The 21,142-nt window shown below is 39.9% G+C and overlaps 2 protein-coding genes across 10 annotated transcripts in view; one reads left to right on the top strand and one right to left on the bottom strand.

The window, feature by feature from the left end:
• Nucleotides 1-21,142, top strand: part of Ctnna3 (catenin alpha 3) — a 1,585,684-nt gene that overhangs the window by 494,974 nt on the left and 1,069,568 nt on the right. The window contains exon 8 of one of the 9 annotated variants that reach the window (XM_063279290.1): nucleotides 4,877-12,699. The exons of the other annotated variants lie outside the window; for them this stretch is intronic. Coding sequence (XP_063135360.1) covers nucleotides 4,877-4,960 — 84 coding nt within the window. The 3' untranslated portion in view covers nucleotides 4,961-12,699. Of the gene's footprint in view, nucleotides 1-4,876; nucleotides 12,700-21,142 lie in introns of those variants that run through there. 9 annotated transcript variants of the gene reach the window in all.
• The window catches only part of Lrrtm3 (leucine rich repeat transmembrane neuronal 3), a 174,019-nt gene continuing 168,280 nt past the window's right edge, over nucleotides 15,404-21,142 (bottom strand). Inside the window, 1 exon segment of the mRNA NM_001106387.2 lies at nucleotides 15,404-17,156. Within this exon segment, the coding sequence (NP_001099857.1) occupies nucleotides 16,947-17,156 (210 nt within the window). The 3' untranslated portion in view covers nucleotides 15,404-16,946.

Here is a 21,142-nt window from a genome sequence, read left to right as displayed (position 1 = left end):
GAGTCAGGGGAAGAGAAACCCTAATCAGTATATTTTCAATAAAAAGAAAAGAAAGATTGTCGATAATGGCATCCTTAGCTTATTGGCTGGTGAATTTTGCTTTTTCCAAAATGATATATACTTTTTATTGTAAAGGATGCACAAGAATAGCCAAGTAGAATTAGGGAGAGGAAAATCTTTTTTTTTCTCCAAAAGGTATGAAAAATGAGAAAGCTGGACCACTTCACAGGAAATGGAAACTTCTCTGACTATAGAGTTTCTGGATGTAACCCAGTGCTAGATTTCTGACCCACGATAGCAAGAAATATAGGATGCTACTCTGTTCCTCTTGGAGAGTAGAACAGAACCATTTAATCTGCAGCTGGATGTAGTTATGGGATGCAGTTCTTACATGCTGTCTTAGAGATGATTTTCTGTGAAAGGGATACATACTTTTTTTTTTCCGGAGCTGAGGACCAAACCCAGGGCCTTGCGATTGCTAGGCAAGCGCTCTACCACTGAGCTAAATCCCCAACCCCGGGATACATACTTTTATAAGTGATGGTTTCTATTAAATAGAAACAGCTCCTCCAGCCCCACCTGAACAAGTCCAGGCAGAATCCAGTGTACAGGTATAGTGTTATGTAGCCGGAACTGAAACTATTAATATTTACCCAAGAAAAAACTATTATAGAATTAGAAATGAAATGTTCAAAAGTCATATTCTTCTCTGCCCTCAAATTTTAAACAATTGTATTGCCAATAAGACAAAATGTTCTTGATTAGATTTTTATTTTTTGCATGTGGTGTATGCATGTGTTCATGAGGCTGGGTGTGCCCATTCACCCGCGGGTGCTGTGGGTTGGAGGAAGCCAGAGATTGATGCCTTATTTCTTCCTCATTTATTTTCCACCTCATGTCTGAAAGAAGGGTCTCTCACTGAATCTGTAGCTCAACAGTTTGCTCAGCACTGGAATTAGAGGTGTAAGCTGGTGGGTGCTGGGGATTTGAACTCGGGTCTCTAACAGCTGTGTGACAGGGTACATTTCCAACTGAGTCATCTCCCAGGTCCCCTTGCCCTGATTCAGTCTCTTTAAGAGCAGGCTAGCCTCCCTCATCTTCCCTTTCTGGGTCCATTAATTTTCTTCACAGGAAGGAAACAATGTGAACTTAGGAACTTACTAAGTGCTGAAAAATGTCACTTTATACTGATTTTGCACATATACATATGTATTCTCCACTGACTTAGAATTCATACTGCAGCCCCTATTAAGTTCAGGGTCTGGATCAATTCCATCAATGGGAAAGATAAAAAATCAAAAGGGAAAACGAAATGAGGGAAGCAAATCTGTAAAAGTTACACTGGAGGCCAAAGAAACACTAGAGTTAAAGGTTTTTTTTTTAAATGGGAAATTGGTTTTAGGTTGAGTATGACATAAGATAATCACTGTGTATCTATACTATTAATGAGAAGAAGGAAAACGAAGGTGTATTATCATAATTACTAGTTATAAATAAATCAGTTGTTCATTATTTCCATCAAGAGAACAAACTGAAAACAACATCCATTTGATGTGTGAATGGTTCAGTTAATAGCTTTTCATGCCTCATTACTGGCACACTTTTTTTTGGAGGGTAAAAATATCAAAGTGATTGAAATACTGTGCCTGAATGACTTGTACATAATTCATGGCTAACCAGGACTCTTACTTCTAAGTAATTTTTCTTCTGGAATGAAATAGCTTAAATGCTTTGGTAAGAAACTGGCCATTTGGGGATTTTATAATCAGTGACAGGCAAATAGGTGATACCTTCTCTTTCTTAAAAAATTATAGTGGTATTCCTAAGTAGACTGGTGTGTTGTTTGGGGTGCCAAGAGTCTATAGAGAGGTAGGGACACCCAACAAAGGATTTCTACTTTTCTGCCATTCCTTCCAGTGATTATAAGGACCTCCTTGTATGGTAACTGTATTATAATACACTCCTACAAGCATCTTTTTAACTATGATGATTTGACAAAAATAATCTCATAATAAATACTGAAAAGATTTGAAAAGAAACCCCCACCCATACATTACTGGATCTTTAATGAATGTCTCACACACACAGCTATGTAAAACCTGGTCTTTGATGATTCTCAAGGGATCAAGGAAGTTCTAATACAGAAGGGCTATCAGGGTGAGAGCTGCATTTAGAGTATGCATCAAAGGGACTTTGTCAAAGAGAACTGTTGGATCAGGTCAGAATTTTCTCAAGCTTGGTATATTCTATTTACTTAAAATAAAGACTTGCTTTGCAACCCAGGTTTGCTTGCATAATCTGGCTTTGAGTCCAGTATGGCCTTCTCTGTGCCCTTGGTAAGTTAATAAAACATCATTATAATATTGGAATATTCACACTGAGAGATGTGCAGATGTCTTTCCCTGGTTTTGCTACCCTCAATGTTTCAGGAATACATGTGTATGTTGTATGTGATGTCAAAAAGGGAAGGAAAGCATGACAGAAACATGGGTCAGAGGAGGAGTGAATAATGCAGAACTGTGGACTATTTCCCTTCTGTTTAAGGACTCTGCTACTGTCATTTGCCTACCTTCCTACCAGGGTCACCTATAGCCTGCCCTGGTGGCATGTAGAAATTTAAGGCCGACCCCTTGTGCTGTTCAGATGATCAATGATTATTTGGGCCAACTCTTCTTCCCTGTAGGCCATTACCAGTGCCCAACACTTTTCCGTGTTCTTCTTCTCTTTCTGTAATTTCCATCATGACTTTTGTTGCATCAAACGTTTTAAAGGAGGGTTTCTAGAGAATGAAATTCATAGCATGCTTGATAGACTGTGAGGAATGCAATAAAAATAAATATGTTCCATCTCCCTGTGATTATTAATTTAAAACCCTTTTATCATGTAGTCATTTTAATTTTAACAAAAAAAGTCATAGGTCACTGCAAAGTATGAGAGGTGAGCACTGTCACGATGGGCAATGGTGGAAACCATTTTGACCGGAAATTCTGAGAGTGTCACAGTCTGCCAGCTTCCGATCTCCACCTGGCAGGTGGAGAGGCTTCTTTAAAAGACAAGTTCTTACCCTGTAGCCTAGGCAGGTCTTAAACTCTTCCTGCACTAGTCTTTCAAATGCTGGGATAGCAGGTGTGTACCACACCCAGCTACATGGAGATTTTCTAGCATCTCTCAGTCTTTCTAGAGACTGTTTGCCTAATTATTGGTCATTCCCATCCCATCCTGCTCCACTTAGTTCCATCCAGAAGGGGAAATATCACTACTTCATATTCATCCCAACATGTCCCCCTCCCCAGTGAAATGAAAATCATTTTTTTCTTTTAAACTAGAGTCTCTCAGAGTTCTGCTGTCTCTTAACTGTCATTTAGAAGATCAATTGTGACACCTCAGAAACTTAAGGCTGTCACAATGTAGTTTATAGTCACTAACAAATTAGAAACTAGGCTTCTATGCCACTTAAAATCTTGACAGGGGCTGGATAGAGGGCTCAGTGGTTAAGAGTGCCTGCTGCTTTTCCAGAGGATGTGAATTTGGGTGCATTTGCAGGGCATTCAAGTTGGGTGCCTCACAACCATGTGTAACCACCATCCAGCTCTTGGGGATCTAATACCCTCTTCTGGTCTCTATGGTCATGAACACACATGATATATCTTGTGTCTGAAGATATATAAAAATTAGAATAACACCAAAGTGCTCATAGGTATTACACACAGGTGGTTAGTAGTAATAGCCTAATGATTTAACTTGGGAACCCTTTTCCTGCCACATGGCATGAACCACAATGGGAATAACTGTCTAGTTAAGAGGAAGAACTTACATGTAAATTGTCTTTGCAAAATAATCATCTGAATACCATAATGTGTATACTAGGGACTCTCAAGGGCAGCCTGCACACAACAAGAGTAGTCTAGGTTAGGCACTGTCCCTTGGCATTCATAAAGATTGCCTTACTCACAGAGTTCCCTTCATGTCAATACTGATGTTCTGGAGTCGTAAAATTAAATCTCATTTTCCTATGAAGAAATATCAAAAGGCCACACCTTAAACTGACCACTGACTTCACTAATAGTGTTTCAGTTTAGCTTAGTTATGAATGATGCTTTCTTTAGGATTTTACAAAAATTTCCCTTAAGCATCAGATAAATACTGGGATCCTTTGGGAATAATGTTATTCTTATAAAAGAGGTGCTTGCTAAGGGGAAACACTCAAAGTTAATGATAGAGAACACAGTCTTGTTGCTTTATGTGAACCCATTCTCTCTCTCTCTCTCTCTCTCTCTCTCTCTCTCTCTCTCTCTCTCCTCTCTCTCCCCCTCCTCCTTTTGAAACCATTTCCTTGTACTGAAACAACATACAAAGGACTCTAAATATAATCTTATTTTCACTCATTTTTACATGTCTTATGCCCTAACTAGTTGGTAGTGAAAACTTAAATCACACAGCACAGGGTCAGCATACATTTTTGACACCACACCCTGACAAAGTTCTAAACTAAGAACCACAATGGGACATAGTCTGACATTTTAAATATAAATATAAAAAATAATGTATTGTATTTATATGAATATAAAAAGCCAGGGGCATTTTAGATATAAAACAAATTCACTATTATTTAATAATGTAATTACTCTTTATTTAGTAAATAGAATTTTACATGATTGCTCAGCAGTCATGGTAATGTCTGAAGCTTCAGGGTAGAGGACACTAAATAGCTGTGTTGGCGGGGGGTCCTGGGGTTTCAGAATTTAGTTCTCACAGACATATACCTCTAGACTCTGACTAGGAGGCAAAGGGTGGCTCCTGCCTGTCACATATGACTTATGTGACTGCCACCGTCCAGGGATTTGAATAACACTTACTCTATGGTTTTTTTCCCCAGTTTCTTCCCAGCAGAACTCAGCATTTTCTACCTTCCTTCTGTAGCATCATCAACAAGCTTCACGTAAAGCTTGACGTAAGTTAGACTTCAAGTCATTGCATCCCTCTGTTACCCTGGCCCTTGGCATGTTAGAGCAAAGGCCACATAAACAATTAAATACTTGATTAATTTAAATAAAAAACAACACAGAGGACCTGGAGAGATGGCTCAGCGGTAAAGAGCACTGACTGCTTTTCCAAGACGTCCTGAGTTCAATTCCCAGCAACCGCATGGTGGCTCACGAGCATGTGTAATGAAGTCTGATGTCTTCTTCTGGTGTGTCTGGAGACAGTGACAGTGTCCCAACATACATGAAATAAATAAGTCTTTAAAAATATTTAAATAAATTAAAAAACAACAACACAGAATTGTGACAAAAATTAGTTGTGCCAAGGAAATGGCTCAGACAATAAACATGCCTACCACAGAAATGTGAAGCCCCAAATCCAGACACCTACCACTCACTTAGAAGCCAACAGTCATGGCTTTTATGATGTGTCCCAAGTGGAGAGTATGTGCTATTGGGAAAAGTTGGATCCTCAGGGCTTGATGGCCTGTCAGTCTAGTGTGGGACTGCCAGGTTCAGTGACTACAAGGTGCAGTGAGACCATCTCTCAAATATAATGGAGTGAGCATTTGAGAAAGACCCAGATGTTGACTTTTGGTAACATGCACACACACACACACACACACACACACACCACAAAAGATGAAGAATGGGGTGAGAGAGAGAGAGAGAGAGAGAGAGAGAGAGAGAGAGAGAGAGAGAGAGAGGTAGAGGTGTCCAGGTAAATATACACAGATCAACATATAGAGAAAATTTCTGTGTAAAAAAACAAATGTACCAGATTTTTGTGAATAAGAATTTGTAGCTCACACCACCAAAGATAATTACATATGCTTCGAGTGATAAGAAAAACTCAATAAACACATTTTTAACTTTTTAAAATAATGTGTGGGTAACCCAAGCATGTGTTGTCAACTATCAGGAGGCTGAAGCAGGTGTTGGGGACTTGGAAGGCTGTCACCAGTTTCAAGCCAGCCTGAACTACTAGCAGCAACCTAACCCCCCCCCCCCAAAAAAAAATTCCAAAGAACTGAAGTAGCTCTTTAGGCACCCTTTTTCTCTTTAGTTGAATTATATCTGTTTGAACAGGCCTTTAAAAGAAAGGCTCAGTAGATAATTGTTCATATCTAACAAAGAACCAGCCCTACGGATTGTCAGCATCAGCATGTTTGCAAAAATGTTTTATTTTGGTGAGGATAACTGGAAGTAGATTTGAGTTGCACCCCCGACTTGCTTCTCTCCCTGAAATGATTCTGATTATGACTTTTAGCCATGTTTTCTGTTAGCTTCTTTCTTAAGTAGAGAGTAACTACCAAAAGGAGTTGGTTTGTGGAATAAATATTCTGATCAGTGTTCACCAGTACTTACCTAAAGAATGAAATGTCTGAAAAACAAGAAAGTTGATCAATTTCACACGAAGCAAAAGAGCCACTTGTTCTCACTGGATGAATGTGTTTTAAAGGTTAGCTTCTGAGAAGTTGTTTTTATTCAATCCACACAATCATATTAAACTATCATGCTTACCTGAGTGAGCCTTCAGAATGGATACTTTATTAAAAACCTCAGCTAACTGTGTGGTCTTTCCAGAGTGTTAATGTGCTTCATTTGTGCCTACCAAAGAAGAACACACTTGGTAGAACTGGAACACACACAGAGTAGAATTGAAAGAAGACAAAAACCTGGCAAACATTTGAGCCTCAATTAAACATAGAGACTTTTAAATTCAGGAGTGCTGCTCATGAGGTAGACACCAGGAAGGCAGTTAGTAGGGATAATTCTAACAATATAGCCATCACTTGTTTTTGAATGCTGGGCTCCATATTTTATCAGCCTCATAGTCTCTATTTTTTTTTTTTTTGCTTCATCATTTTTCTTGGTTTCTTAAGATGAAGACATTACTTAATTCTTTAGAATTCTTATTATCCTATTATTCATAATAATCAGAATAGTTAATAAATGGATTAATAAAGATGAAATACTCTGAGTGAGCATTCTGAAGTGTTTCTTAGAGCTGACTGCAAGTGATCTGTTACTTTTCCCATGTTTGGTTTCAAGTCGTTCTTTCAAGAAACAAGCATACATTCCTTCTGGTGGCCATGATCAAGTATGATCAATTGTCAGAAGTCTGGCCCCGAAAAGGGTTGACAACAAAACCAAATTTTCATAATGGCAGTATTGATATTTTTTAGCTGTAGAAAGCATGACTTTAGCTTGTCTGGAAAGCATTCAGATTAAAAGTGAAAAGGTTAAAAAGAAGTAGCCCCAAAGTACATTTCTGTTTTATAAGAAATAAAAAGCAACCCAGCCCTCCACAAAGTGATGGTGTAGAGAACAGGGGCTGACTCTGAAAAGTCTAAGAGAAAACACAATGTTGGGTCAGAGAACTTGCCTTGAAGTTTGACAAAGAGAGAACCAAACCAACAGAAGTCTAAAGGGTGTCTGTTGTAATTCAGACATGAAGTGCCTTCCGTCCCCTGAGAGCCAGTGTAGGACAGTGATTTCTCACGTGGTGGTGATATTTCGGAAATTGAGTCCGACTTCAGTAGATAGGGTCCTAGATGCAGGTACTGGATCAAGAACATCACGTCCTCGGAGACTCCATCTTGCCCCGGACTCTCCCCTTCTTTGTCCATATCTTTCTGCACACAACAGAGCAGCCTCGGCCACATGCTTCTGATATCATGGTGTTCAGCTTCCCCAGAGAACCACAGTCAAGAGTCAAGGACTACGGACTGAACTCTCTGCCTCTGACACTGTAACCAAAGTAAATCTTGCCTTCCTTTAAATTGTTCTCGGGTATTTTGGTCAAGCTATTGAAGGACAACTAACACTGTCCAATACATGGAGGCTGATCCAGCAAAAGTCAAACTCAAAGATAAAATGGATGTAAAAGAGAGCTGTTTTTGTCTGCAGATAGTCTGTATGATGAGAGGTTTAAAAGCACAAATACCTGTGTCCCCTTTGTCCTCGGCATCTGCACTGGCGTTGAGTAGCCATGGTTGCTTTAATCATTGTGAGACTTATTTGTAGCCACAGCTCGTACATCATCTAACACAAAATCCACTCCCCTCACTCACCTCTCATCTTGTTTTCTTGTCCTCTTCCTTGTGTCTCACATCTTCAACCCCAATGCCAGGAACATGTTTGCAGTCAAAAAGCAGAATCATTCTAGCTATTTTGGATGAAACTTAGGTATCATGGCAATGGAGCCAGAGTGAGCCGATGTAACGAGCGTTTCTATTTGCTGCAGTATGAATAGCTTTAGACAGATATCCCTGCTCTGCCAGTCAGTCATGGGTTAGGGCCCTAGGTGTAACAGTTTTACTATGTAGACATGTTGATGATTATGTTGCCTGTTTGGATAGTGTTTTACGGTAAAATACTACTATCAGTACCTAGAGATATTGCATGGTGTGTGTGTATATGTATGTGTGTGGTATATGTGTATATGGTGTGTGTGTTGTGTATGTATGTGTGGTATGTGTATATGTGTGTGTTCAGTGTGTGTGTTGTGTATGTTTGTGTGGTATGTGTATATGTGTGTGTTCAGTGTGTGTGTGGTATATGTATGTGTGTGTATGTGTGTGGTATGTGGTGTGTGTGTGTGTGTGTGTGTGTGTGTTTTGTTGTTGCAAGTTTAGGGATAAATGGAGACAGCTTTAGTTTGCAAAGCTCCAGGAACCACTAGTGCCATCAAGGCATTACTTAAGAATCATTATGAGTAACAGACTGAGAAAGGCTTGAAGATGGGAGCTTTGGAAGAAGTTAAGAAGTAACTTTACCTTCTTCACTTGTATTTTTTCTTGAACTCATGTATTAAAGGTGTATATTAGTCAGAGTCTGCAGGCCTGTGGGTGATCCTCTTTATGCAGCTCCCTTCTCCCTTGTCAGTATTAGTACAAAGAGAGGATATTCTTGTGAGTCAGGTGCAGCAGCTCACGCCTATAATCCCAGCTTTTGGAAGGCTGAGACAGAAGGATTGCCATGGGTTTGAGGCAGGCCTGGAATACATGGCCAGTTCCTGGACAGCCTGGGTTACAGAAAACGAGACTTTGTCTCAACAAATAAAAGAGAAAACAAATAGAATATTGTCACATCAAATGATTCATGGGAAATCCTCTGCAACTCAACTGACCTGTTTGCTGTCTGAAATTTTATGACACTAGGTCATCGATATTTTCCACTCCTTATTTGTATTTTGTTACTTTATTAACCATTCATCCACAAAATTTTGGTTTTTTAGTATTCTCTATTTTTATTGTCAGCTAAAAGTAATATGGATGATTACTTGCCTTGGCTTGTTAGTTTAAAATAGAACCTAGGTGTTTGCATAATGATGCTTTGTATATTCTTCTTTAGAAGGACTTTTTGTAACTTTTCTTCCTTTCCTTCCTTTTATGTGTTGTGTTTGTATAAGTGTACACATATGTGGGTATGTGTATACGTGTGTATGTGTGTGCAAGCACATGTGTGTTAGGTATGTCTGTGGCATGTTTGTGTGTACAGATGTATATGAGTGTACACATCTGTGGGTGGGTGCATGCGTGTGTGCGTGTGTGTGTGTGTGTGTGTGTGTGTGTGTGTGGTTTGTGAGTAGTGTGGAGGCAGAGAACAAGTTTAACAGGCAGTTCCCACTTTGCATCACTTGGGTCCTAGGGATGACATTTAGGTGTCAGACTTGGAGGAAGAAGCAGCTTTTGCCCGTTGAGCCACCTCTGGTCCAGTTTTCTTCTCTACTTTTTAAAGGAAACAATGCACAAAACCTCAAGAGCATAGTGGCATTTGTTTCCATTAAGACACTAATTTGGGATTTCAAGAATATCTTTACAGAATGTAATTTTCTAAATTGGAATGACGGAAACCTTTTTTTGTTGTCATCGTCACATTTAACACCCTCCCTAACTAGACACACACAAGCCTAGTTGTATTGTGTAAAATCATCTCTCTTGTTTTAAAATGCATTTGGGGTGTGTGGAACACGTCGTTGGAGTCTGACAATCTGGATATGAATCCTCTACTACGTCGATTTCTGACTGTAAGCAGGCGAGGGCAGGTGAAAGATAAGGCGGAGCCTATGATTGGGCAGTGGAAAAGAAGGCATGGCTGAAAGTTTCAGAGACAGAAGAGGGTGCAGAGGACAGAGAAGGATGGAGGAAGACGACTCACTGGTCCTATGTGTCTTGAAATAGCCACAGGCAGCTATGGATATCATAGGAGAGCAATAGAATAGTATAGGGCAATTCGTCCAATCTAGGTGGGCAGCTTGTATCAGTATCAATTGAGTCCTGAGTACTTAGTGTGGGCATTTTGGGAATTGAGAATTTACTGTTATAAATCAGACTGATAAAGTACAAGTCTCTGGAGTCTTAATTATAAGGGGCTAGTAGTGGTTTAGAGCTAGCCACAGGGGCTAGCAAGGGGCAGATGGCCTGGGAAGATACGATTCAACAGCGAGTGAACGGCAGGAAACTGGGCAGACCGCCACTTGGGGATAGTCACAGGGCTGGGGAGACCGCCATTGCTGGCATGTAGCCGGTGATAGCATAGACTGATTTTTAGTAATTACACAGAACACTACTCTACTACCAAACTCACAAATTCTGAACTTGAGTTTACTCTGTAAAACACTCTTTTCTAAGATGGCTTCCAGATGAGGTGAGAACACAATACCCTCCTCGTCATGCACATTAACAACAGTCCATGACGCCAAGCTCCTGAGGAACGAAATTTTCTAGTTAAGAGGAAAATGTCCCCAGTTCCTTTTATTATATGAATAAAAGACACAGACAACTAACTCTGCAGAACTGACCCAACCTGAGAGAGCAACAAAGTCCAAGGACAGTCATTTTCTTTTTTCTTTTTTCTTTTTTTCAGAGCTGAGAACCGAACCCAGGGCCTTGCGCTTACTAGGCAAGTGCTCTACCACTGAGCTAAATCCCCAACCCTGACAGTCATTTTCTACCTGGGATTCTTCATCTCAGTGGAGACCTAGCCACCACTCAGGGAACCTGGATAGGGATCTCTAGAAATATATCCCTATCGCTCCTACCCCTATCTTTTAAACTATTGTATCACTGCCCAAAAAAGTAACTAAGCAGTAAAATAGCTCTCAGGTTCAAATTTGCCTGTTGAGAGGGAGGGTTACCGGAGCCAAATCTTCAAACAACAGTTTGCGGGAAATGCCCCAGGCGACTCCCATGTTGGTGCCCTTAGCTCTACTCAAGACATGCCTGCAGGTGGGCTCGGGGAACAATAAAACATAGGGACAATACTTTCAGCTTAGAATAAAGGGTGCTATAATGACATGGAAAAAGTCAAAACCATTGGAGCCATGGTTTTGTCTAGACTCCGTCCCTTGGCATAGGTTGCCCAAGCACTGTATTAACAATGCATTTGTTACGTTTTGTCTCGGTAAATCTGGCCGCTTGAAGCCTCTTAATAACGTTGAGGAAATGGTGGTTGGCAAAAGTTCAAACAAACAACTACAAAACTCTCGACCTTATGTATTCTTGCTGATATGACTTTTCAGATTAATCTAGATTAAAATCAGCAAAAAGAACTGACTGCCAGGGATCCTTCGTGTAGACTGCTTTAGAACCTGGACACAACTCTTCAGTACGTATGATCACAGACCAAGATGGTACCAGGAGCTATTCCCTGTGGCATGGTAGGGGTTAACTCACACACCCAAAGATGCATGGAGATCAATTTCCTACAGATAAATTAAATTAGTGCATGGTCGTTCAGATCAGAAAGGAAAAGGGCTTATTGCAAGGGTCCTTTATTACAAGGTCTCCTGTGCACTTAAAATATAATCTGATTTACACATGTACAAAAATGTCACTCAGCTTTGTAGGGGGACAAATATATGGAAGGAAATCTAGAAATCTTCGAGAGAAGGAAGGAATTTGAGAGTTCAGCAAGTCCCGGAGAGCTGCTGCATTCAGTGTCCTTATAACAGCGACAGTAGACCTTTTAAAATGTGAATTTAACTATTTTTTTTAAATTAAATATAGCTGCTTTTTAACCGCACAGTAAAATCTTATGCAGGTCACATTAAAAATAAACTATCAGCCTTCTGGTGCTCCTTTGCCGCTATATTCTCCAAAAGTTTTCCCCCACTGTATTTTCAAGTCACGTCGCAGTTGCTGGTTGCCAGCCTACTTCACCCTCACGCTGAAGTTCCAGCCTTTAAGACATCGCTCCTGGATCACCCGTGCTTGGCATCTCAACTTAGGAATAACTGTAGTGAGCTCATGTGGTAATGGGTGCAGTTGGAAACTCTTACTGTCCCCACTGTTTATCTGAATTCATGCCACAAACCCTGCTGCTCAGGAACGTAAGCCTGTTTATAAGCTCTGACATGTTAGACTGCTACTTAATATGAGTGACTGTTAAGGGCGATGAGGCAGGCCCTGGAAATGGCCCAGCTGGTAGAGTGGAGCTGTACAGGTCTGGGTGTATTATTCCCATGCAAAAATGATGGGTGTGCTGGTAAAAAGACTCCTGCTGCTTGATGGCTAACCAGTCTAGCATACTAGGATTTTCTTAGGTTCCAATGACCTTGTCTCTAAAACCAAGGACAACAGCTGAAGAAAGGCTTCCAAGGTTGAGCTCTGACTTATACATGTATTCATGCATGCACACATGTGAGCACACACACACACACACACACACACACACACACACATACACACATGCTTGCACTAAACACACATGCTCAACACATACGCGGTTACTACACTAACTCTTAAGAGTTGCCTGACACCAGGCCAGGCTCCCTGGATCTCCCTGATCCTGTCTTCTCCACCCAAGCATTGGATTTTCTTTCTTCCAGGTTGGACCAGCTCTCTGTTCTCATTCTTTCAGTTTCTTTATTTATCTTTAGTGGTTAGTTTGAGAGTTGGTATCTGTCTCCCAGTCGGGAATAGTCAAAACCAAGTGTATTTTTACTCTCCTAAACAGTTTATTTTAGAAAATATCTTTGCAAAATAAATTTTGCAATTTCTAAGCAGTTTCTGAAAGCAGACAGATCTGAGTTCAGACTGGGTTATATTTTCTTGAGTGTTAAATTTGGCTTATATTGCTTTCTAAAATATAATTTATATTAAAAGTCTTGCTGGTTTTATGAGATTTCTAGAACCATCCTAGAGGAGACAGAGATAAAGATGTGATGAACCCCCTAATATTCACAGCCCGTCATAGCTTTTGGTATCTGTGTCCGTTTGAATAACTGATATTTTATCTTTCTTACAAATGAAAAGAAAATTCTTTATTATGATGGTTCTTCTAAAAAAGAACTCATGGTTTAAAAATGTGTTTGCCAAAACACAAAAAGGAGAAAAAGTCTTCCTCGTTAGCTCTGAGGCAAGCATGCATTAATAGACTGTATTATGGACTTTTAGCATCCACCTAAAGCATCTCAGTGTAGACTGTTCTGAGTTTCTCTTTTCGTGCCTCTTGTCTTTTTCTCTGCACTCCAGGGTCTGCTTGTTCTCACGTCTCGAGAGTGAGGAGCTGTGTGCTCACAAAAACACCCTGTGTATTAAATGCGTGGCTTTGTTACTCCTGAACTAAATCATCACAAGTAAACCTAGAGCCTTGCCTGCAGAGACGCACATATGGTACAGACTTCTATGTTGAATTAGAGCTTAGACGTGACATGATTAATGTCTTCTGTCTGTCATCTCTGGGAGTTCTCTGACTCTGGCCAGAGAGACGGGAGAGCTTTTAGTGTAATGGAAAAACAACCTCTGGGCTTTGAGAGTGGTGCGACCCCTCACTGCTCATCATCTCTGTGTCCTTGGATGAGTCTCAACTTCTGGGGCATGAATGTGTCTTCACAGGATTGCCTAGGATGACAGGATGAGACGATTCATGGGGTCTGTAAACCTTAAAACACTGCCTTGCTTTAGCCACTGCTGTAACCGTGATGGGTCAGACTCCAGTTTTCAACTGCAACAGGGAGGCAAACAGCTTTTTTCTTGTTCAGAGAGTTGAGCAGTAGCCATGAAGGAGACCACAGGGGTTTGTTGGGCAGGTAGTTTGATGGAGAAATGGGAGAATGGTAAAAGCTGAAAAGGAGAAGTTAAAAGCAACAAAAAATGTTGATTCAAGAGAACAAAAATTTCATATGTGTGATACCAGCTCTTCTAGCCGACTTTACCTCTCACTTATTTAAAGAAGAACTTAATGCCAAATACGAAAGATCTCAAAATTTGTAGGTTGTTAGTTTCTTATCATAGCTGAGGACACAGAATAACCCCAGCTACAGTTCTGAGGTTTCCCTTGATAGTGCCCTGCCGATAAAATGAAAAGCTTGAGGAGCGTCTGATAGGCAAGGAAATTCAGAGTTGTTCTCAGGAGTGTGGTTCCTGGTAGGTCACCCATGATCCTGTTGAGGGCCCCACACAAGTGTCCATGGGTCATACAGCTTGGATTCAGAACTTTGGATCTATGAAAAGGATATGAGGTTAGGAGAAGTTGGGCGATGCAGTGGGGGTGGGGCTAGGAGAGCTAGGGGGTGAGTTAAGGGGGTGAATACGATTAGAATACATTGTATGAACACATGAGAATTCTCAAAGAATTTGAAAAAAATAATATATTAAAAATGTTTTCGTGGTTTGCATCAGGAAGTCACAGGTGTTCTGTGTGTTCCTAAGGCTCCTTTGGAACTTTAAGGATTTTTTTTTTCTAAAAGTCATTTGTCAACTCAAAAAATGTCTGCGAAAAGTTTGCTTAGTCTTACAAATCAATGCTTCTTTTTTTAATATTTGGGAGAATGATTTGTAATGAAAAAGTTGCAAATGACATTTGGTTTTTGTAATAAAATTTTTCATTTGATTTTAGACTCACGAAGAGCAAATTTGTAACCCAGTTTAAATGTTGTTCAGAGCTAAATCTCAGGGTAAGGGATCAAGAACATTCAGAAAATACATTGCAAAGAAGCGAGAAGCTGGAAAACAATTAAAGGTTAAAATTAGACTTACATAACAAAAATATTGAATAGCAAATAATTTATGCAAAATATGTTACAAATTCTGGAATGCTAAATATTTGATACAAGTACGGTGACATTTGTAGTTACATTGAAGTTAATTTTGCTTCTTCCAATATTTTGCTTCCTTTTTCTTTCAACAGAAATTTGCTTTACAATTTTGAATTTCTTCCTTTCTGGTGGTATTCTTAAATTGACTGTGATCAAGTTGTGTGAGGCTAGATGCATATAGAAAGTATGTTTTAGGAGGTAAAAAATTATTCAGTTTGCCAATGCTTTTCACTGACCTTTTCTCTATCGTTTTTGATTGTTTGACCTGTTAGATTGATGTTTACTTTCTCTGCTCTTGATGTCATGAATATAACGTTAAACCCATGAAGAAAAGTGTTTCTTTTCACGTAACGATTGGCACTTGCAGTTTTGTATCTAAATATTCTTTAAAAACAAACAAAGCAAAAACAAAAAGGGAATGTGTGATTACCATGAACAAACTTGATATTTCCAATAATAACCTGTCAGCTAGACGACAGAAACAAGTTGTCATTTTAGCTGGAGAAAAGAACAGGTTTTCTTTATCTGATTTGAATTCAGTTTAAAACACAATCGAATAACCAATATGTAAGTTAGATTGAGGGCCAACAGCTCTTGGTTATTGTTTTAGATAACTTGTAGTTAAACTCCCAAATGAACAACAACACGAACAATGGTATGGTCTATTCTGCAGTGACTTTTCTCTACTCCAGCACATCTATCCTCAAAGAACCAGATGTATAAAGTTCTTTCTTAGGTGTGGCACACAGTAAAGAAAAAAAATCTGTATTTTTCTTACAAGATGTTCCCAAATATAGTTTCGCCTTCCAAATGAAAACTTGCCTTAAGAACCAGGCAGTTTGAACTGACTTGTGGTTATTTTTAGATAAACCACTTTGAGTTAATTAAGAGAAAAAATTGCTACTGTACAATTATGCCATATCCTCCCACCTTGGCCTGACAACGAGGAGGAGATGTAACAGGGGTTTTTCTTTGTCATGTTAGCTGCACCTTTGAAGTGTATAGAAGAAGTCTGTTGCTATGGTTACAACCTTTGTTTCCAGTGATGTTTGGTCCATGCTTTCCCCTACCCTTAACAATGGTTATTCAAAAGGATGAAATAATGAGTCATTCATTCGGAAATATTTTGTTAAAATATCCCTCTTTATCATTACATTTCACTGCTTAAAAACTAGGCTGTAATTCAAGGCAACAGTTGAGTCTTAGAAGAACTGTTAAAAAAAATCTGATTTTTTTCCGTTTATAAGAAAGACCTGTCTATGTAATTGAAGAACATCTTACACGTCTGAACAATTAAAACCTTCTTTTGGTTAATGTATTATTTCTGGAACAAGTAGATAAAATTCTATGCAGTAAGCGTGGTAATGATAAAAATCGTGCGTTGTTTGCACAGCACAGATTTCAGAGTCAAGGTTTCTGGGCACAAATGCAGTAACAAAACAGCCCCCACAAAACCAAGTAACTCTCAAGAACACAAGAAAATAATGTTGGTTAATTTAAAATTTTAGAAACTGAAAGGTGTAAAGTAAAGCATCAATTAAATTACAGTACTGTACATACCAGTTGTTCCTAGAATTGAAACTTTATAATATGAAAAATACATTAGCGCTGTACAATTTTTACATGTAGGTAGGATGAGTTTTGGAGAAAAAAAATGATTTTTTTTCAGGGTCGTTCTCTGTTAAAGTCAAAAAAATACTGCACAACTTAGCTAGTTACAAAGTGTAGACTTGAAACAATTCATGTCCTCTTTTATTTCATGAACCAATCTTAAAATTTTGTTTATTTGAACAGGGGAGTTTTGTTTTTGTTTTGTATTCGAGAATTGCAATGAACAGAGTCTCCTCTTTCTGTAGTTGAGGTTATAGTTGGGTGGCAAGCCTGGGCTACCGTTCAGCTGGGTCAGGCCAGCTGGGTCAGGCCAGCTGTGGTTTATGGTCGCCGATGCGGCCAGCTGACGTGATTGTGCTCAAGTCCAGCTCAGTCTCTAGGTGGCTTTCCATCGTGTCTTCCTGTGCATTCGTTTCAAAGGTCTTATGGGAGAGGAGTTCATGATGGACCCCACAGTAACTTATTGTGGGCTGGTCGTATGCCAGAAAAGTTGACACATTCATTGATAAAGGTATCTGGGGAAAAAAAAGATGACATGAGAAAAGTCAGTTATCAAAAGACAGCCAAGTATCCAGGGCAAGACTCGGAGACTAACGAAGTGTGGCCCTGACTATCCTTTGTGTGTCTGTGGCTCTGCTGCCCCCACAGTACCCTGTTCCTCTCCGTCATTTTCACAGAAAGGAGTTCAAGACAAAAGTTAGAAGCTTGAGTGCAGCTGCTTATTATTAAGTAGAGCCTTCAGATAAATAGTAGTTTAAGTGGTTCAAAAAATGATAATCCCTCCCACCGCCCCCAGTCATGGTAAAGTCAAGAAAATGGCTTTAACTGGTCTGAAGTGAGTTTTTGAGTTAAGAAAAGTATTATCTGGGTACTTATGGAATTGGTGTTCAGTAAAAAAGTGACTAACTTTGTCATGAATCAACATCAACTCCCTCTTCCTCAACCACCTGCCCCATTGTCCTGCAGGTCTCTGAGGCAGTGGGTCCCGATTTCTCCTAGGATTTCAGGTAGTGCGGGTGCACCTACTTTGCACACCTCCTTTGAGGAACATTTCAGAAGAGAACTGTCATGTCCTTCTGACTATGAGTACCCATAATCCCTCAATTCTGATTTCATTAAGACGATTCCTTGAAACATTAAACTCTGTAGTTTGATCTATGCATCTAAAAGCTAGAGCATAGAGAACGGCCATAAAAGAGACCTGTGACTTCTGAGAAGGTCTATCAAGCTGCAAAGGAGAGGCTACTTTGAAGGCCTAGAGGTACAACTTGGGGAGGGGCTCCTTTACTAATCAAAGATAGCAAAAGCTGAAGAGCGAAGGAACAGAAGCAATTACAACAGTTACAGACACAAGGGAACACAGGTTAGAGACAACATTGGTCTTCGTAAAGCCGGATGCTAAAGTCTAGAGACAACTTCTGCTTATTTCCTTAAGATAGAAAGTCGAGGAGGCATTGAGGAACCTTCAGCCCTGACCTTAGTTTAATGTGTCTTATGGTTTATGTGGTGTTTAAAGGTCCTCTGTTCAGGTCCAGGCATTGACACTCTGGTTTCACTGTGATGTATTAAGATGGTAGGAACAACCAAACTCATGTTTAAATCTGGCATTTCTCGAAGATAGATGCTTGTTAGAGTAGACTTCCAAATATTGAACCCTGTGGCTTTGGAAGAAGAGGCAGAGAAGCAGCAGAGGGAGCTTTAAAGGGACACACACACTCTCTGCCTTCTGCCTCTCGCCTGGGAAGGTCTATACTCTGTCAGCAAGAAGGCTATCACAACATGAGGTCTTGGGATGTTTTACCCCTGAGCCCCTGAGCCCAAACAACCCCCCTTTATTCGTAGCTCAATCAGTCCTCATTTTTGTGATACTGTCTCAGAAACTAGGCCAGTATAAGTGCATGTTCCTGTTGCAGAACCTCAATGAATGAAACCTTGTACCATTCTGGTTTGGCAAATGGATACAATGTTTATGTATATCAGACTAAATGCTGCCCTGGTCTCAGCGGGAATTAGAGCATGAAGCCAAGGGGGACAGAATGTCCAATCTGTATCATCGACTTCTTCACTTTTTGCACTGTCCTTTCTACGAACAGAGCTCCCTCCACCTCTTCTTTCTGCACCCCTGACCTCTTAGCCACAGCCGTTTCTCCTTTAGTTAAAAAAAGGGTTATTCCCCTATTTTTTTCTTTCAGCTCAAACAGCCTTTTCTTTGAGATTATTTGTGATGCGTATTTCAATGTGTTAAAGATGTAGGTCTTAGTCCCTGGAGTTGGAAGCATAATCCAGTTCACCCAGTGAAGTTCCTGTGTAGTCTTCCCTGGTTCTGTGGAGTTCTCAACTTTGATCCATGCAACTGTATGGCACCTAAACCCAATACAAATAGTCACAACCACTGGAAGGTCACGGAGAAAATACATCACAGTAATATAAGATATTCGTGTTTCTTCTTTAAAAGGGGAACAAGAATACCCTTGGGAAGGAATAGGGAGGCAAAGTTTAGAACAGAGGCAGAAGGAACAGCCATTCAGAGCCTGCCCCACATGTGGCCCATACATATACAGCCACCAAACTAGATAAGATGGATGAAGCAAAGAAGTGCAGGCCGACAGGAACCGGATGTAGATCGCTCCTGAGAGACACAGCCAGAATACAGCAAATACAGAGGCGAATGCCAGCAGCAAACCACTGAACTGAGAATGGGACCCCTGTTTAAGGAATCAGAGAAAGGACTGAGTTTGAAGGGGCTCGAGACCCCATATGTACAACAATGCCAAGCAACCAGAGCTTCCAGGGACTAAGCCACTACCCAAAGACTATACATGGACTGACCCTGGACTCTGACCTCATAGGTAGCAATGAATATTCTAGCCAGAGCACCAGTGGAAGGGGAAGCCCTGGGTCCTGCTAAGACTGAACTCCCAGTGAACGTGATTGTTGGGGGGAGGGCAGTAATGGGGGGAGGGTGGAGAGGGGAACACACATAAAGAAGAGGAGGGAGTTAGGGGGATGTTGGCCCGGCAACTGGGAAGGGAATAACAATCAAAATGTAAATAAGAAATACTCAAGTTAATTAAAAAAATTTTGAAACATGGAAAAAAAAGCCACTTTATATTCACTGTTGTCACAGTGAGACTTGGATTTGAGGTTCCATATCTTGGCTATGTTTCTGCCTGATTTTTGAATTGGAAAGATGATTTAAATGCTCCATGTTTCAATTTGTCTCATATATATATATATATATATATATATATAAATAAAAATCTCTAACCACTAAAAAAATGTAAATAAGAAATACTCAAGTTAATAAAGATGAGAAAAAAAGATATTCGTGTTTAAAATCAAACTTCTTTTTGTTACAGATGAGCTAGCTCTGAGCACTAAAATACTATCATGAAAAATTATTGTGAAGCAGAAGTATGTTTAAGCTATATGGGAGAGAAAAACCTATAGCCATTATTGGGTGCATAGTTTCATATCAGCTTCTGGGATTCAGGACTCAATGATGTCCATGGGTCACTCATCTGCGGGACTGCAGGTGTCTTCACTACATAGAAGTGCATATCTCCTGCATTTATTTGGGGTCCATCCTTGTTTGCATGGAATTAATTCTACTGTGAAGAATTTGCAATGTGCAGAGTTATTTTGGCAAATAATATGCCACGATATACTTATGATTTATGTTTTTATGTTTCTCAGTTGCATTTAGTGTCCAGGCAAAACTGGTCCCTGTAAGGCAAAGTTCTTAGGGTCATAGCACTTAGGTGGCTAATTCTGATTATGTTTTTAAAAATCCCACATTTCTCATATTATTGAGCATATCTTATTTTGCTAAACCTTATACATGCATGTATTGTTTCAGTGTCAGGACCTGTCACATTCAATATTCCTGAAATTGGGATAGTTCCTAAAAGTAGTATTGATGCTTTTTTCTCTATAATCTTTTGTTACCCTTCCATTTTATTTATGGAGTCAGGGTCTTTCAATCAAACCCAGAGCTTGCCGATGCTGCAAGCTTTTGCTAGCTGTTTTGCTCTTGGGATCTTCTGCCTTCCCCCGTCAGAGGCTGGAAGGACAGGTGGGCTATTATGGCCACCCAACTTTCATGTGGATTTTGCGGATCCAAATTTTGGTCCTTAGGAATGTGTGGTAGGTACTTGAACCATTTTCCCCATATATTTACTTTAAATGTAGTTGCTAGTCTGTAGATATTAAAAATAGAAGAGAGTTTAGGGGCTAGAAGTGTTGCTCAGTGGGTTGATAAAGTGAGTTTAACTCCTTGGTCTTACATGGGAGAGGGAAAGAACTGACTCCTATAGATTGGCCCTTGGCCTCCAAATACAGGGCTTAATAAATCTATTAAAAATTTAAGCATGAACATAAAAGTTCTATCTAAATTCTAAAGGTCTAGTTCACTGTGTCTGTGGGAAAAACAAGACTATACTTTCAGCCAATGCTACTTTGGATTAACAGTTCTGTAGAAATCGTGTCTAATTGCAATCAT

The sequence above is a fragment of the Rattus norvegicus genome, chromosome 20 (genome assembly GCF_036323735.1).
Source record: "Rattus norvegicus strain BN/NHsdMcwi chromosome 20, GRCr8, whole genome shotgun sequence".
Classification (NCBI taxonomy): Eukaryota; Metazoa; Chordata; class Mammalia; order Rodentia; family Muridae; genus Rattus; species Rattus norvegicus.
This window is presented reverse-complemented; position numbering and strand designations above follow the sequence as displayed.